This window comes from Microtus pennsylvanicus, chromosome 2, assembly GCF_037038515.1.
Source record: "Microtus pennsylvanicus isolate mMicPen1 chromosome 2, mMicPen1.hap1, whole genome shotgun sequence".
NCBI lineage: Eukaryota > Metazoa > Chordata > Mammalia > Rodentia > Cricetidae > Microtus > Microtus pennsylvanicus.
Window position 1 is genome coordinate 18083010 of NC_134580.1, and position 17675 is coordinate 18100684.

General features: G+C 52.6%; 1 protein-coding gene across 4 annotated transcripts in view; it reads left to right on the plus strand.

Moving 5' to 3' along the window:
• Shank3 (SH3 and multiple ankyrin repeat domains 3) overlaps nucleotides 1-13158 on the plus strand; it is a 60529-nt gene extending 47371 nt beyond the window's left edge. For 2 of the 4 annotated variants that reach the window (XM_075960358.1, XM_075960357.1), the window contains 2 exons: nucleotides 781-3040; nucleotides 10697-13158. In XM_075960358.1, coding sequence (XP_075816473.1) covers nucleotides 781-3040; nucleotides 10697-11285 — 2849 coding nt within the window. In that variant the 3' untranslated portion in view covers nucleotides 11286-13158. Of the gene's footprint in view, nucleotides 1-780; nucleotides 3041-8021; nucleotides 8139-9714; nucleotides 9743-10696 lie in introns of all 4 variants that reach the window. The other 2 variants (XM_075960360.1, XM_075960359.1) reach the window with 2 other exon arrangements.
• The last annotated feature ends 4517 nt before the right edge of the window (nucleotides 13159-17675 follow it).

Here is a 17675-nt window from a genome sequence, read left to right on the forward strand (position 1 = left end):
TTCTTCCTTCCGGCTACCTATCCAGCTTCTCTAAATTTTAACCTCTGGCTAGGGTACCAACTTCCTAGTATCCTGCAGGCCAGTGCTTGAGAGTCTCTCCAAGGAACCAGTGTGGCGTATTTCCCAGCCACCTACCCTGGGTATCAGTGCCCAGGATCCATTACCACTGTCCTGCATCCCCTCACTGATGTGTTATTACTTTGGGTGCTGGGGGGGGGTATCCTTTCTGACCACCTTTCTTCTTTCCATCTCTGGTTGCTACCAGGGTCTCTGTTGGCTCCTGCTTGTTCAACACTATGAATGTTTCTGAGTTAGCTTTGCTCCTCCTTGTGTGGGAAGCCCTAACCCCCACCCCCACCCCATTCTCCTAACAGTTTGTGTGTGTGTGGGGGGGGCTATACACTCCTGGTGTCTTCTCATGGCCTGCTCCATATGTACAGGGCTTGGAGAGATTATGGCCTCAGTCCAGGCAGTCAGAGTTTGGGTCCTGTCCCAGTTCCGCTGCAGGAGCAGCCCTCCACACTGTGGGTGGGGGTCGCTTCTGGACTTTCAACTGAGCTCTCCCTACCTGTGCAGGATTTGGCACAGAGTGTGGGTGGCCTGCTCAGAGCTTTTGCGCTCTTCCTTGACCTTCCACGGGGCCCTGATCCCATCTTCTTTGGTGGGGCTGTGGCCACTCAGGGTTGAAGGCAGGATAGGACTAGCCAGTGGCACTGGGTCCAGAGAGGTCTTTCAGTGGCCAGCATCCTTGCCAGACTTACCTGGCCCCTCCGTCCCCAGGGGAGGATGAGAAGCTGGCATCCCTACTGGAAGGGCGCTTCCCACGCAGCACATCAATGCAGGACACAGTGCGTGAAGGTCGTGGCATTCCACCCCCTCCGCAGACCGCTCCACCACCCCCACCCGCGCCCTACTACTTCGACTCCGGGCCACCTCCCACATTCTCACCGCCGCCACCGCCAGGCCGAGCCTTTGACACTGTGCGCTCCAGCTTCAAGCCAGGCCTGGAGGCTCGCCTTGGAGCGGGGGCCGCTGGTCTGTATGATTCTGGAGCTCCTCTGGGCCCGCTGCCCTACCCTGAGCGTCAGAAGCGTGCGCGCTCCATGATCATCTTGCAGGACTCTGCGCCAGAAGTGGGCGATGTCCCCCGGCCGGTGCCTGCAGCTACACCACCTGAGCGCCCCAAGCGCCGGCCTCGACCGTCCGGCCCTGATAGCCCTTATGCCAACCTGGGCGCCTTCAGTGCCAGTCTCTTTGCTCCATCGAAACCACAGCGCCGCAAGAGCCCACTGGTGAAGCAACTTCAGGTGGAGGACGCTCAGGAGCGCGCGGCCCTGGCCGTGGGTAGCCCCGGTCCAGTGGGTGGAAGCTTTGCACGAGATCCCTCCCCAACGCACCGTGGGCCCCGGCCGGGTGGCCTTGACTACGGCTCTGGAGAAGGTCTGGGGCTCGCTTTTGGCGGCCCTGGCCCTGGCCCCGGCAAGGAGCGGCGCCTGGAGGAGCGACGCCGTTCCACTGTGTTCCTATCTGTGGGTGCCATCGAGGGTAGCCCTCCCAGCGCAGAGCTGCCATCCCTACAGCCCTCCCGCTCCATTGATGAGCGCGTCCTAGGGACAGGCGCCCCCACTGGCCGTGATTTGCTGCTCCCCTCCCCTGTCTCAGCTCTGAAGCCATTGGTCAGTGGCCCTAGCCTTGGGCCCTCAGGCTCCACTTTCATCCACCCTCTCACTGGCAAACCCTTGGATCCTAGCTCACCCCTAGCCCTTGCTCTGGCTGCCCGAGAGCGGGCTCTGGCCTCGCAAACGCCTTCCCGGTCCCCCACACCTGTGCACAGCCCTGATGCTGACCGCCCTGGACCCCTCTTTGTGGATGTGCAGACCCGAGACTCCGAGAGAGGGTCGTTGGCTTCACCAGCCTTCTCTCCTCGGAGCCCAGCCTGGATTCCGGTGCCTGCTCGCAGAGAGGCAGAGAAATCCCCTCGGGAAGAGCGGAAGTCACCAGAGGACAAGAAATCCATGATCCTCAGCGTCTTGGACACGTCCTTGCAGCGGCCAGCTGGTCTTATTGTTGTGCATGCCACCAGCAATGGACAGGAGCCCAACAGGCTGGGGGCTGAAGAGGAGCGCCCGGGTACTCCGGAGCTGGCCCCAGCCCCCATGCAGGCTGCGACTGTGGCAGAGCCTATGCCAAGCCCCCGGGCCCAGCCCCCTGGCAGCATCCCATCAGATCCCGGGCCAGGCCAAGGTAGCTCAGAGGAAGAGCCAGAGCTGGTATTTGCTGTGAACCTGCCACCTGCTCAGCTGTCCTCCAGCGATGAAGAAACTAGGGAGGAGCTGGCCCGCATTGGGCTAGTGCCACCTCCTGAAGAGTTTGCCAATGGGATCCTGCTGGCCACCCCACCCCCTGGACCGGGCCCCTTGCCCACCACGGTACCCAGCCCGGCCTCAGGGAAGCCCAGCAGCGAGCTGCCCCCTGCCCCTGAGTCTGCAGCTGACTCTGGAGTAGAGGAGGCTGACACTCGAAGCTCCAGTGACCCCCATCTGGAGACCACAAGCACCATTTCCACAGTGTCCAGCATGTCCACCCTGAGCTCGGAGAGTGGGGAACTCACTGACACCCACACCTCCTTTGCCGATGGACACACTTTTCTACTCGAGAAGCCACCAGTGCCTCCCAAGCCCAAGCTCAAGTCCCCGCTGGGGAAGGGGCCGGTGACCTTCAGGGACCCGTTGCTGAAGCAATCCTCGGACAGTGAGCTCATGGCCCAGCAGCACCATGCTGCCTCCACTGGGTTGGCTTCTGCTGCTGGGCCTGCCCGCCCTCGCTACCTCTTCCAGAGAAGGTCCAAGCTGTGGGGGGACCCCGTGGAGAGTCGGGGGCTCCCTGGGCCTGAAGATGACAAACCAACTGTGATCAGTGAGCTCAGCTCCCGTCTGCAGCAGCTGAACAAAGACACACGCTCCTTGGGGGAGGAACCCGTTGGTGGCCTGGGCAGCCTGCTGGACCCTGCTAAGAAGTCGTCGCCCATTGCAGCAGCTCGGTGAGCAGGGTGATGTGGGGAGGGGCCCGTCCCCCTGTCTTTGTTCCTTCCGTTCATTTACAGGCTTCCTTCTGTCCCATCTCTCATCTGTCCATGGCATTGGTGTCCCCCATCCACCTCTTTATCTTCGTCTGGTCTTGCTTTGCTGTCTGAGGTAGAAGGCTCTTTAGTACAGTTGCTCTCTGCATCGCTTTTGGTGCAGGCAGTGGGCCTGGGTACCCACAAGACTTAGGTCCAGGAATCCTATCTTCCAGGACTCTTTGGAGGTCCTGCTGCAGGTTCGCAACTCTTTACTCTGGTTTCTAACTCAGGGTGCCTCTGCCGTTCAGGGTCTTTTCCTGTTGTGCTCCGGGGCTGCTCTTCCTTCCCAGCAGCTCTTTGGCCCCGTGTCTTCTGTCCCCTGGCTCCATTTCGTTTCTCTTTCTGATAGTATGGCTGCTCCATATGACAGGTGTCACCTCTCCTAGAGCAGCCTTCTTTCTGCCTTGCTTCTTTTTCTTTAGGGACTTGATACAAATTTCTTAGGTTCTGCCCTAGAAATATTTGTCTTGTGGCACCTTGTGGGACCCTTACACACAAAGTCCTGGATGTGATATATAAGGCTCCATCAGGAAGAGTTGGAAATCACACCATCTCCTTTTTCATCTCTTTTCCTTCCTTGTCCTGTCTGCCCCTCCCCCTAGTAATGATGGGGACAGGAGGAGTTGCTGATCTGGGGTCTGGATGTTGCTAAGGTTGTTGCTAACGTTTTGTAGGCAGAAGCTGTCAGCACTTTGGGTTGATCCTTCAGGTCCTTTCTTGGGAACGTTCTCTGGGGCTCCCATGTGGACTGCATGGGTTCTTGTGACAGCTGACCAGTTCTGGCCAGCTTCTTGTCTGTGTTTCTCAAGCTGCTTCTGCCTTTGCCCCAAGGTCCCCTTGTGCTGGGTTTGGGTGGAAGGCCACCTCCTGATTCCACACTCCTTGTTTCTTAGGTGCCCTTCACTGTCAACTGTGGAAGACAGAGTTCCCAAAGTGGTGAGCAGGTCTTACTCGAAGGGCCTGCTCATTTTACATTCTTCAGGTTAGGATCCAAAAGATGAATGGGAGCTTGTGAAGTTCACACTGCCTCTCTTAAGAGGTTCAGGGACATCGCTGACGTTCAAGTGGCTTGTTCTCAGGCCTTCTCCCTTTGTGGCCTCTTTTCTCAGCCAGAATTGAAAGCCCTTCTCAGTAGTTCAGTGATGAAGGCACCCTTAGGGTAGGTGTGGTAGATATGGACCAGTCAGGATGAGTGGCTGGGCTCTCAGGTTTGCCTACAAAACTGGATCCTCAAAGATAGAGGTGTCCTGATACAACCTTCACCGGACCTTTTTCTTCATTGTCTTTCCACCCATCACTAGCCCTTCTGTTCCTTCCTGCTGCTTTTCTCGGTGAAAGTTGTGCATAGCTTATTGCTTAGCCCATTGCAGGGCCTCAATAAACATATATTAAATCAATAAAAGGAAGCTTAATGCAAGTGCTATATCATGGGCGCACAGGCAAAGATCTCTTAGGTTCCTAGTAGCACCTTTCGTAACACACTGCGTTTGTACTCCGTAATTTTACATTGCAGTGGTAGACTTTTGCTGTATCGCTGTTACTCATGGCATTTCTTAGCTATATAAGTAATAAATTATACTGAGCGCTCACTCAGCTTAGCGTCACTAAACTGCCTCGTACCCTGTGTTCCTCCATTTGCCTCTGTATTTCGTTCTGTTCCCACTCACTTTTCTTCTACCTTTTGGTCTCTTTATTTTTGGTTTTGGAAACAGGGTCTTGCTATGCTGTCTGAACTGGCTTTGATCCTCCTACCTCTGTTTCTTCAGTGCGGGCAATCACATTGTCATATCTGGGTGTAACAACGGTCACCTGGAGTGTGTCCTGCTGTCTGCCACAGGGCTTTCGTTTCTGGCTACAGGCATGGGGCACTTGTGACTTTGTGTACATCCAGCTTATTTCAGACCTGGTCTTTTGTCTGTCTTTGTGGACACTCTGGCTTTGATGTCTGTTGGGGGCTGTAGCTCACACTGGCCTGGTAGCCAGTGGGGGCTGGAATCCAGTATTCATGTCTGACTTTGGGATCAAAATCACCAATGAGCCTTTCTCTTAGAGAAGTGTCTAATAAAGTGTGTGACGTTCTGGTGTCTGGGTGTGACTGTGTCCTTCTCAGGATCTGTCCTGGCAGAGGTCACATCCTTGTGCCACATCTTTGGTCCGTGTGTGGTCCCCTGGTTTTACCTACCAGGCTCATCTGTCTCTTGATGGATTCCACCAAGTTGGGAATGACCCTTTTTTGTCTACCTTCTCTACAGATGTCTTAGTCCAGGCAGTGATAAAGTCTAGCCACAGGAGCTCAACAGTCTGAACTTTTTGATCAGCTCATTTACATTGGGCCCATTGTTGGTTGAGGCTGGAGGGTAATGTTGTTCTTGGTGCTGCTCCATGTTCCCACCTGTACTTTCACTTCTGGTTGAAGTTCTAGCTGGACAGATTCTCATGTCTGAAAAGGCCTGACTTAGGCTGTGTGTTATTTGTTCATCATTTCAAACCCAACCTTGGGCCCCGCAGCTGGTTGTGGAGCCCCAGCTGTCTGTCTTGAGACCTGCGCCTGTCTCCAGATTCCACTTTCTTCTGGGTCTCGTGTTTGGGCTTGAATCTTCCATGTGGTTTGAAACCTACAGCAGTGCTGTTTTGCCTTGGCTTTCTGGGGAGGGATTGGTGCTGAGGATTGAACGCAGGGCCTTGTGCATACTAGGCAAATGGTCAGCTGTTGGGCTACGCTCCCCTGCTTTGTTTTATTGAGATATAGGACCTTTCTTTTTTCTTCTTTCTTTCTTTCTTTCTTTCTTTCTTTCTTTCTTCCTTCCTTCCTTCCTTCCTTCCTTCCTTCCTTTCTTTCTTTCTTTCTTTCTTTCTTCCTTTCTCTTCTACCTTTATTTATTATATGTGTATGTGTGTGCGTGTGTGTACACATTTTATGGTGTACATGTGGAAGTCACATAATAACTTATGGGAAGTCAATATTGTTTTTGCATTTTGTGGGTATCAGGGATTGAACAGGTCATCAGGCTTGGCTGCAAGAGCCATCACCTACTGAGCCATCTCACCCACTTGAGATAGAGCCTTTTTATATAACTTTAGGGTAGTATTGAACTCACTGTGAAACCCAAATTGGCCTTAAGCCTAAGATCCTTCCCCTTGTTGCCTCCCAAGTGCTGGGATCACAGGTGTGTGCAGTCATGCCAGCTGACTCAGTTTTATACCTGGCAGATCCTCACTTATGTTTAAAGAAACCATGGTGAAATAGCTTTGGAAATATTTGCCGCAGTGTTTCTGAGTGCCTCCCCCCCGCCCCACATGCTTGTGTGTGGGTGGTCAAAATGTGCCCTGTTCATTCGACCTGTTGAGGTCACTGAGATCTCACAGGAGACCCATTTTCCAGTCAGGTGGCTCTGCAAAGCCCTGCCCTGTCTGTCTGATACAGGTCCCGCTTGCATGTTAAGGGTGTGGACAGAGCCTGTGTGCTGGCACAGTCATACATGAAGGTTCTTGAGACCAGGTGGATACTGGGGATGGGATGCATATGTGTCTCTGCAGATCAAATGCACATGCATTCTCAAAAGTCCAGACTCTGCTAGGGTAGAGAAAGAGATCATAAGAGAAGACAGAGGGACCCTGGGCATGTCAGTGTTACACAGGCCAGGCAGCAGAGAGGACTTACGGAGATTCTTAGATCCTGCTTGATCTGTGTTCCTACTAAGAATTGTCCTGTAATGAGATGGGGCCTCCAAATTGCCAAAATCCACAGGCCTAGACCTGACCCACCTGAGTGCAAAGGCAAGTAGGCCTGAGGTACTGGCCAGGCCCGAATAGGAATCTTTGCTTGCCTGTTGGTATCAGTGGGCTGACAGAGGTAAGGCGGTCTCTGGAGGAAGATGTTGTGGTGTGTTTGTAGGGTGACATCTTTTTGTCAGGGTGTATTCTATTCCTGAGTTTGCACCCGGATCCAGGAGTCAAGGAAACTGCAAAGAAGGAATTGAAGGGCTGGGATGTCGCTGAGCTGTGGAAGGCTTACTGGCATGCATGAGGCCTGTCTTTTATCCCCAGCGGAGAGAAAGGGAGGGGGAAGGAGAAAGAGAAGGGAAGGAAAAGGTGAAGGGAAAGGAGGGTGGATGGTATAAGGACCTGAAACTATGAGGGGCCTGGGCTCCTTTGATGAAAAAGGACCTGGATTAATGTGAGGAATTGGTGACATTTGCCAAGGATAAAAAGTAGAGGGGCCCCAGGTCTCTCATGTGGGTGCTGTACACCGAGGCAGGGTTGGATATCCTGTATGTTAAGAGGGGTTAAGAGATCCCAGTAGAAACCTTGAGCTCAGAAGAAACCCATGGGTTCTCACATATGGCATTCCTGGGCTTATTAGTCATAGCAGAGAATGGGGGTAGATGACTCGGCCTCAGAAAGTACAGCTTATGAAAGAGTGTGGGCTAGAAAATTCATCCGGGAAGGAAGCCGCTGAAGAAAGGGTTCCTCCAAGGAAGCAGATAAACCGGCTGGTCAGCCAGGGGACCCTGCCTACAGCCTTGGTGGTGGCCAGGGGCAGAGGTCAGTCTCACTGACTGGGACTGCCTGAGGGGGGCAAGGTCTTAGAGACGGCATCAGCCAGGAGCACCCTGGAGGGCAGCAGATGCTGTGAGGTGACCTTGTGGTGGACACAGTCTGACGATTTAGTGGTCAGTGTGTAAACATGTTGAAATCAGATTTGTACAAACTGGGGTTTCTGCCCTGGGGACAATGTAGGTAGAGCTCTTCCCCAAGAGGTGGGCAGGGAACAGACACTAATAGTTTGGCTACTCCTTGCATACACACCCTTCCTTGGGCTTCTTTTCTAGGCTTCCCAACATCTCCAACACTGGTGGAGGTTGTTGAGGTTTATGACCAGCCCTCTCTCTACTCCCAGTCCACTGGCTACAGACTCATGTTTCCGGACCCTGGGTGCCTCTGAAGCCAGTTTGCCCTCAGCCCAGGCCTCCAGTCACCCCTGCCAGGAAGGAAGGCCTTGACGCTATCCAGACAGGTATAGCTGCTTGGCCCAGCTTAGACCTTTTGGACCCAGACTCTCTTCTGAGCTCTGCTTAAAGCTCCCACTGCACTGCCTTACGACTGTTTTGTAGCCTCCAGTGTAGCTGCTGAAACCTAACCCTTGGAGTAGGTCTTGTGTAGATGTCTGTTCCGTGACACAGATGCCGGGTGAGGGTCAGCATGAGTTCAGGGGGAGAAACAGGCAAGGTGACATTCCTGGCTTTGTTTTACTCCGTATGTGACTACAATCTGACCTCACAACTATGCTTCCAGCGCACCTCACCTCTGTTTGCCACCCCACTTTGCCCCCAAAGCCAAGATGGCTCCATGAGGCCAGGTTCCATAGGAGTGAAAGTTTCTTCTGGGGGCTTTGCCTGTTCCCGTGTGTATACCTGGGATGTTCTTGGAATATTTGTGTTGGGGCCACTGTCTGGCTTCTTCAAGAAGCTCTACCAGGGGGTCTGAGCAGTTGGGAGGAAGCAATATGGACAGGCTGAGGAAAGAGCCATTAAAATAATGTCTCCAGGGAAGGAGTAATCCGTGCAAGGGATAAGTAGAAAGTTGCTTTAACGGAATGTGTTAGCTTTCTCTTCTCTGTGACAGATTTTGCCTTACAGGAACAACTTGAATAGGGAAGATGTATTTTGGTTTATAGTTTCAGAGATTTCAGTCTGTGGTTTCTTGGCCCCATTGCTAGGGAGAGCATTATAATTGGGGAGGGGTTTGGGGTAGTGAGTCATTTCAGGGCAGCCAGGAAGAGAGAAAGACCCAGAAGGGGAAGGAATAAGACCATCAAATTATGAATTCATCAATGTATTGTTGTGATCATTATTGATGTTTTTTTTGAGGGGGAGGGGAGCAGAGTCTTAACATGTAGCCTTGGCTGGCCCGGGCTTGCTATGTAGATCAGACTTGCCTCAGAGTGACAGAGATCTGCCTGCCTTTGCCTGCTGAGTGCTGGGATTAAAGGTGTGTGACGCCATAGCCAACCCCCAATCAGAATATTAATTCATTGGTTAGGACAAAGCCCTCATGATCCAGTTACCGCTCAGTGATTGGATACACCACTGCACCTTCAGAACGCAAACCTTTTAAGGGAATATTACATAGCTGAACTATAACAAGGAGAGAGAGGTGTTGAGGGGACTCTGGCTGGTGTGGAATAGGCACTGTGGATACTGTACAGAGTGGGCAGGAACTTAGGCCAGCTTAAGAGAGAAGGCATTGTGGGGGTGGGGGGTGAGGTGGCAGCTGGAGGGAGGTTGGTCAGACAGTGGAGAGACTTAGCAGACTGCAAGACACTGCTAAGCCGCGCTTAACAGTCTGCACTGCACAGCGGAGAGAGCCAGAGAGAGGTGGCAGGTAAATCGGACACCTTCTAGCCTAGCTCTCCTAGGGACTTTCTCTTCCCCAGTACCTTCTGAGTTCCAGCCTCCATAGAGTGTCCCACAGGGGTCCCTGAACCTGGCTGCCCACTGTGTGGTTGTGACCGAAGGCGTTGTGGGCCTGGCCTGCTAACACTCTCTCTCATTGCTCTTTCCTGCCCATCTGCATGTGGCTGCTCTGTCTAGCTGCGCGGTGGTCCCGAGTGCCGGCTGTGTAAGTGAGCATGCCCATCCCATGCCTCTCGCAGTTCACACGCTGTGCCTGGCTGCCCCTGGCTGCTCTGCATGGCTACGTGGGGCTTTGGTGCTACTGACGGCGACCGAGACTGTCCTTGGCCGTAGTAAGGGGTCGAGATGGGAATGAGGGGCCATGGGAGTAGGCTTCCTTTAGGGCAGCCACCTCAGGCTGGCCTCCAGCCAGGCAGGCTGGGGCAGGGCTGGAAGTCCAGGATCCTGCCAGGTGAGGCTGGGAACGGAGGTACCATGTGCCTTGTGTGTCTGCCCGTGTGCTACTACATGTCTGCCATCACTGCTGCATGACCGCAGCACATCTCGTCACCATTGCTGCTGTGGTGTGCTCTTCTGTGCAGGGAGACTGTCTTCCAGTTACCGTGTGCTATTGCCTCAACCTCTTGTGGGTGTGAGCCCTGCCTGGTGTTTGTCTCCAGTGTTCGTGGACCTGTTTGGTCTTCTGCCACTGCCAGCCTTTACCATGACTCGGGTGTCTCTGAGACTGGCCCGGGTTTTCTGGGTCTGTTCGAGCTTGGGAACTGAGTTGTATGTGGAGAGCGGTCAAGATACTGTTCTAGTCTTACAGTCCAGAGCATCTGTGCACGGAACCCATGCCCGCAGACGACTGTGTTAGAGGCTGGCAGGGAGGGGCAAGCGGCTCTTGTCAATGAGAAACTCTTCTTCTTCGGTGGAATGCCATTGGGGCCTCCATGGAGAGCTCTGTGGGGGACTAGTCTTACTCCTTAAGATTCCAGTCAGTCTGAGAATCCCCCAGAGTAAGGCAAGGCACAGGCCAAGATGTTTTTGGTTTTCATTTTTTAAAAAAGTGACCACAGGATATTCCTCCAGCCCTAGTCCTCCTGGCTCTGCTCCCCTCTGTCCACCCCGACTTTACTTTCCGCCCCTCACCTGGCCCTCACCCACTCTCCCTCCGCAGGCTCTTCAGCAGCCTCGGTGAGCTGAGCACCATCTCAGCGCAACGCAGCCCCGGGGGCCCGGGCGGAGGGGCCTCCTACTCGGTGCGGCCCAGCGGCCGGTACCCCGTGGCGAGACGAGCCCCGAGCCCAGTGAAGCCCGCATCGCTGGAGCGGGTGGAGGGGCTGGGGGCGGGTGTGGGAGGCGCGGGGCGGCCCTTCGGCCTCACGCCTCCCACCATCCTCAAGTCGTCCAGCCTCTCCATCCCGCACGAACCCAAGGAAGTGCGCTTCGTGGTGCGAAGTGTGAGTGCGCGCAGCCGCTCCCCCTCGCCATCTCCGCTGCCCTCGCCTTCTCCCGGCTCTGGCCCCAGTGCTGGCCCCCGTAGGCCATTCCAGCAGAAGCCCCTGCAGCTCTGGAGCAAGTTCGATGTGGGCGACTGGTTGGAGAGCATCCACTTGGGTGAGCACCGAGACCGCTTCGAGGACCATGAGATCGAAGGCGCACACCTGCCTGCGCTCACCAAGGACGACTTCGTGGAGCTGGGCGTCACACGCGTTGGCCACCGCATGAACATCGAGCGTGCGCTCAGGCAGCTGGATGGCAGCTGACGCCCCACTTCCTCTCCCGTTCCTGCTGCGCCCTGCCGGCAGGGCCCCTACCCCTACTCCAGGCCGCAGGCTCGGCTCGCCCCCTACCACGGCGCCCGGGCCAGGAATGTTGCATGAATCGTCCTGTTTGCTGTTGCTTGGAGACTTGCCCTGTACATTGCTTAGTGCCCTCCCCTGCCGCTGAACCCCACCCAGCACACAGTAAGGGCGCGGACCAGGGGGGCTGGGTGGAAGGGGGTTAGGGCAGGGTGCTCTGGCCTGACCACCTCCTTCACAGCTCCTGGTGGCCATTCTCCCAGAGGGGGAACCTAGTCCAGCATGCGAGGTCAGGACACGCCTTGGTGACTCGGGGGGAGGGGGGAGACATTGGGGTTCTCGATGGGGGCCACGGAGCCCCCTGTTTTACATATTTTAATCCACTCTATATTTGGAACGAGAAAAGGAACAAATATCTCTGTCCGTAACAGTTCCCACCCTCTTCCCCTCTAGTCCTCTCGCTGGTCCCGCCACAGCTGCCCAGTCTTCCATCTCCGGCCCCTCACTGCCACCCCATACAGGGCAGGGGACACTCCAGCTGGCCTGGGGTTAGCCAGGGTCCTGGCAGCCCACCCTGGGGACCCCGGCTCAGCCCCCTTTCCCTCGCTGAGCTATAGTATGCCCCACCCACCCTTTAGGTGCTGCTCAGGGGGACGGGTGGCAGGCATTGCCTGCTGGGCACTAGCAGGGCCAGGTGGCCTGGGAGATTATTGCCCTGGGGCTGGGCCCCGGTAACCCAACCCCAGCCATCATCTTCACAGGGTCTCTCCCAAAGGAGGGGTCTAACCTTCCCACTTCTTGGGCAACTACAGCAGAGAAGCCTCCCTGCCTCGCACCCCAAAGACTCCCCATTCCTGCCCTGTGTGTGTGCCACATATGTGTGTGCACGCCTGTGTGCTTGTGAAAAGTGGGTGTGGCTGAGCGCATGGGTGCCCTGTATGTGCCTGACTGTGGAGTGGTCCCCAGGGGCTGTTCTGGGTGGGTGGGAGGTTGCAGAAGCTTGCGCAGGGTGCCTGCATGGGTGTGTGCCTGTGAAAGTGCCCTGTCTTCTCCAAAGAAAGGCTGCTCTCGCGAGTCGTGCTGTTTTCTCAGCCTGCTCTTGAGCCTCACCCAGCTTAAGCAGGATTTCTTGGTGAATCCTTTTAACTTCGGGAGGCCTCAAGGGCCCCCTGCAGGCAGTATCCCCTTTGGGCTTCTAAAGGGATTGTGGGGACCACTAAAAAAAAATCAGGCCACAACAGCCCTTGGAGAGAGGCAAAGACTCCTGAGGGTGCCCTGGCCCCCTTACTGTGACTCCCCACACTCAGCAATGACCTGTGGGGTGGGGGCCCTGGGGCGTTTTTAAACATAGGGTTTGGAGTCTGGACTAAGCTCCATCCACGTCACTCACAAGTTTCTGTTTCTATTTCTAGCTTTTTTTAATAAAAATAAAAAAGACAGAAAACAGATGTTTTCATGGCCCAGGGGCTTGGCACGCCGGTCTGTGCTGGCCCACCGGCCCCATTCCCTAGACAGAGTCACACCCACTAACCCCCTCACCAACAGACCAGGTCACACACAGCAGCGGTCACTGTAACGGACTGCCACATACACAGTCTCACCTTTACCTGTGGGTTTTTGGTTCTGTTCAATTTGGGTTTTTAACTTTACAGGGTCAGTTCTGCTTCACCCCTCCTTTTGTATGGAGTTCCATCTGGGGGCTTTCACCCCCTGCTCCAGTCCTGAGGCCTCCTGACCCTGACGTTGTGATACACCCCACAGAGATCTATGTTTCTTATATTATTATTAATAATAATAATTATTATAATATTATGTAATAAATTTATAAGAAATGAAACCCTGTCTCGGTTGCTTGCTTAGGGTTAGGGAGTAGCGCCTGCTCTTCAGGCAAATCACACAAGCCCACAGCCTCAACCCACTGTACTCTTGACCCAGCGATGTCTGGAGCAATGCTTTGTAGGCTTCCTGTTGGACCAACCTATTCTAGATTGCTAGACCCTGGCTGAGGCTTTCTACAGACTGTTGAACACACCTCACTAGGTAGCACTTGAAAATATGTATTTTTATGTCTGTCCATGTCTGTATAAGTGTATGCCACGTGTGTGAGGGTGCCCTTGAAAGCTAGCTGGCATTTAGGCAGGTGTGAGCTCTCCAGTGTGGGTGCTGAGAACCAAACCCCAATCCTCTGCAAGAGCAGCAAGTGCTGTTAACGTCTGAGTCATCTCTCCAGCCCTAGATGACAACCTCTAGACTGATGGGCCTCTGAGATCCCTGCCACTTGTTTTTCTTCTGGTGTTGGGGATGGAACCCAGGTCAGTACTTTACCACTGAACAATGCCAGCCCCACTCTCTAACCTGAGATTTAAAACCTGCCTCCAGTGTCCATTTGTTTATAAAATCTGCTTTAAATTTCAAGCCCTGCGTCCCTCCCCGTTGTGCTGATCCTCAGCTGCTGGGTTGCCCACCCTTTACCACCCTTCGTGGCCCTGCTCTATATCCCTTCTTCCTGGAAACTCTCCTGGTTCTGCTGTTTCCGGAGTCCCAGATGGTGTTGTCTCATGTTAGAGGAAATTGGTGCCTCTCGCCTCGGCCACCTCTGCTCCCTCAGAGGCCAGAGCTAGCTTCTCGAGGGCGTGATGTTTGCCTTTTCCTGTTACTCTGAGCCACGTGCCGTGCCGGACACAGACTTGACCTCCGAGACCACATTACAGGCAGTGTGAGCACCATTTGTCACTAGCCAGTCACATAGCGGGGAACCCACACTTCGGGGCATTGGAACAGGTGCCTAGCCGCAAGCGTAGTCAAGTGAACAGGCAGACGGATTCTGACTCAGCACGAAATTGGAGAGAGAGCTAAGAAATCAAGAGATGGAACATGCCTGAAGGAAGGAGCTTCGGACAGGCAGGTTAGTGGCTTCAGCATCATGAACACCGATGACAGGTTCTGGAGTTATCTGAAGTTGTTCTGAGTCAAGGGTGGGGCTAGGAAGGAGCTGGTTAGGAAACGGGGAGCAGAAGGAATCCAGGATGGCGGGGGAAAGAAAGTGTCCCAGGTGGCTTCAAGGAGCAGATGAAGGTCTGGCGTCCTAAAATCGTACTCCCTTCAAACGCCTGTGTTTCCTAGAAGCTTTATGACAAACTCAAACCCTGAGGTGGGCAGAGAACCTCACTTGTCTTTGTAACCCAGGGCAGGTGCCAGGCATCTAGTCTGTTCCAGAACTGGAGTAGGCTCATTCTGCAGTGACTTGTAATCATCTAGAATGTAGACACAATGTAGAATGATCTCCAGACTCAGTCTTCTCGTGTGCATGTCTGTGTTAGACACATAGACACACAAACACACACGCGCTTGGTTTTTGAGACAGAGTTTCTCTGTGTAGCCTTGTCTGTCCTGGAAGTCACTCTGTAGACCAGGCTGGCCTCGAGCTCAGAGATCTGCTTGCCTTGGTCTCCCAAGTGCTGGAATTAAAGGCACCCATCACCACTGTCCAGCACCAATTTTTTTTGTTTTTAAAACATATAATTGCATTTTAATTTATTTTGTGTGTATGTGTGTGAGCCTGTGTGCTTCCTGCACGTGTGGGGGTCGGGTCCCTCCTACCATCATGCTGGTCCTGGGACTGAACTCAGATCATCAACCTTGGTGGTAGGTACCTTTCCGTGCTGATCCATCTCGCTCGCTGCTCCCCATTTCTTGGCCATTTCCCAAGCTTTTGGGGGCTGCTTATCTGCTACGAGCCACAGGATTACGCAGTAATTATACAACCATCTTTTCATGAGGTCCCCCCATCAGAATCAAGGCTTCTCTTGGAGGATTAAACCAAGATGCAAGGCGTATTGGAGTTATTGCCTTATGAATGAACTGGCTGTTTCTTGCTGTAGATTTCTCCTATAGCTTATTCCCATCTGTTACAAGTTTGGGATTTGTCTTCCACAGTTCAGCACTATTTAATCGTTTATTGGGCACAGTTACCCCTATGAATTTGGGGTGTATTGATTACATCCCCTAGCTATGTGTGAAAACAGTCACAGAGTCAAAATACCTGTTTCCCACAACCAGGTGCCTTGCTAACTGTATTTTAAGATGAGCTATTACCAAAGGAATACAATCTTATTTATATAGGACATGTGGCCAACTGTATGATTTGTTGAACCAAGGTAAATAATGCAAAGTAACCCAAGTGCAGTACCAGGGACAATAATGAACTCTTTGCATGGATTCCTAACCTCAGTTTTATGGCCTTTGCTCAAATACCAGGGATTAAGATTCCATGACTGGCCAGGGCTGGCAACAAAATATAAACCGACTTCATAACCCCAAAATAGAGTTACAAGCTTCTCTTTCTATGGTAGGGTTGCATACTGGACAGACAAATACCTTAAGATTTACGATGCTTTTAATGTCACTGCGCCTTACCAAGTGCTGAGTGGGCTCCTCTGCCCCTCGCCCCTGCAGCTCCAGCTGCTGCTGCACTCTCTCTGAGGACACGACGCATGTAAACAAACAAGTCTCCAGTCCGAGAAAGGCTGGCCTTTATGACTGCTAACCACAAAACATTGAAGATGATATGTACCCTCAACAGTATAGGATATAACACACCGTTTCCCTTATTTCTCTTACTGGCTTAGTTCTACAAGGCTCCCTCTATAGATAAGGTGACAAAAGACTTCTTTCCCAGCTGTGGCTTGCAGCCCACGAGTTCAGAGCCAACTGGAAGAAAGTGCTTTTTTCTCCCCGTCTGGGTCTATTGCACTGTGAGTTGTTGGAATGACTCTGTTTCTTATCATTTGCTTAAGACATGGTATGTGACCTTCAGGTAAATGCCTGTGAGATTTTGTGGGTCTGTATAGCTGGATAAGAACAGAGTAAGTACACAGAGGCTGGAGCAGAAGCATCCCAGAAATGAGCAGAAAGGGAAAACCAAGGGGAGGCGGTGGTGGCGGCGGCGGCGGAGGAGGAGGAGGTAGCAGAGTATTGGAATGGGAATTAGAATTGGGAGAGAGAATTAGAGCTAAGACGTTATAGACAGGATAGAAGAATTGGAAGAGAGGACAATAAAGAGACATGCTGAGGAGAAATTACGTGTGAGTTGACTCGTTTTTCCCTCAGATGCCCTTTGTTATTTTTCCCTTGCTGACTGTCGTGCCTTAGCTGCACTTTGAAGGGGTCTGAGGGCCTGGTGCCCCCAAAGACCCCATTTATTATCAGGTAAAACCTGGCACCCATTTACGGTAAGGGAGGTCTTCTAATACTCAGTGGTCAAGAAAAGGACAATCTAACCTTCCTGTGGGGAGGGTGAGACTTACTATCTAACATCAAGGTTGATGAAGGGCCCTTACACTGTAATGCAGGAGAGGAACCTCCTGACACAGAGGAGAGACATTTTTTTTTTTTGTATTTAGATAAAAGCTCCCAGTGATGGTCAGAAGCTCCTGAGAACCCTGAAGTTGACTTAAATATTCCTTTAGATTCAGGTAGAGGAGGGGCCAATTTATGACATACAGAGATAGAAATCTCATGGTCCTCTGGTAGTTGTACCCCTGTACCCCGCTCCCCTCTGACCTTGAACTCATTCTGTAGCCCAAGCAGGATTGGAACCTATGATCCTCCCTTTGCTACAGCCTCCTGAGGAACTGGGACTATGAGCCTTCATCATGAGGTTCTGCTAGCATATGGATATTTAAATCACAACTTTGGTTTTTACAACAGAATTTAGATGTGTGTGTGTGTGTGTGTGTGTGTGTGTGTGACAGGATTTCTCTGTAGCTTTAGACCCTGTCCTGGAACTTTCTCTGTAGGCCAGACTGGCCTCGAACTCACATAGATCCACCCATTTCTGCCTCCCGAGTGCTGGGATTAAAAGGTGTGCTCCACCACCACATGGTCAGATTTAGTTCTTAACAAGTAGAAGTCATGTAAAAAGAATTTGAGAGTCATGTAAATTACGTGAGAATTACAGAATTGCAGTCGTGTAAAAGAATCTGAGGTATTTACTATTTGAAGACAGAGTAATGGTTTAAAATTTTCATTAACGATGTAAATTTGAAAATTAACATTCAGCATTCCTACCGATTAATGAGGAATCTTAGGAGGAATGTTAATCACAGCCAGAGATTATGTTCATTCTTCATGGCTGCTATCTTGCTCTAGCCAGTATGTATTTCTGATGCCTTCCTTTGTCCCGTTAGCTGCTGTGTGGGATCAGGTACGTCTTACTCCCATTGAGAAAGTAGAGTATTACTGTGCTTCAAGGGTGGATGTTCGAGCTGAGGTCCTTTCCCTTAGGTCCCATTGTTCTTATTCCAGTTTAGAGGTTAGAACTCGGGGCAGAGCTTTAAGGGGAGAGCCCATGTT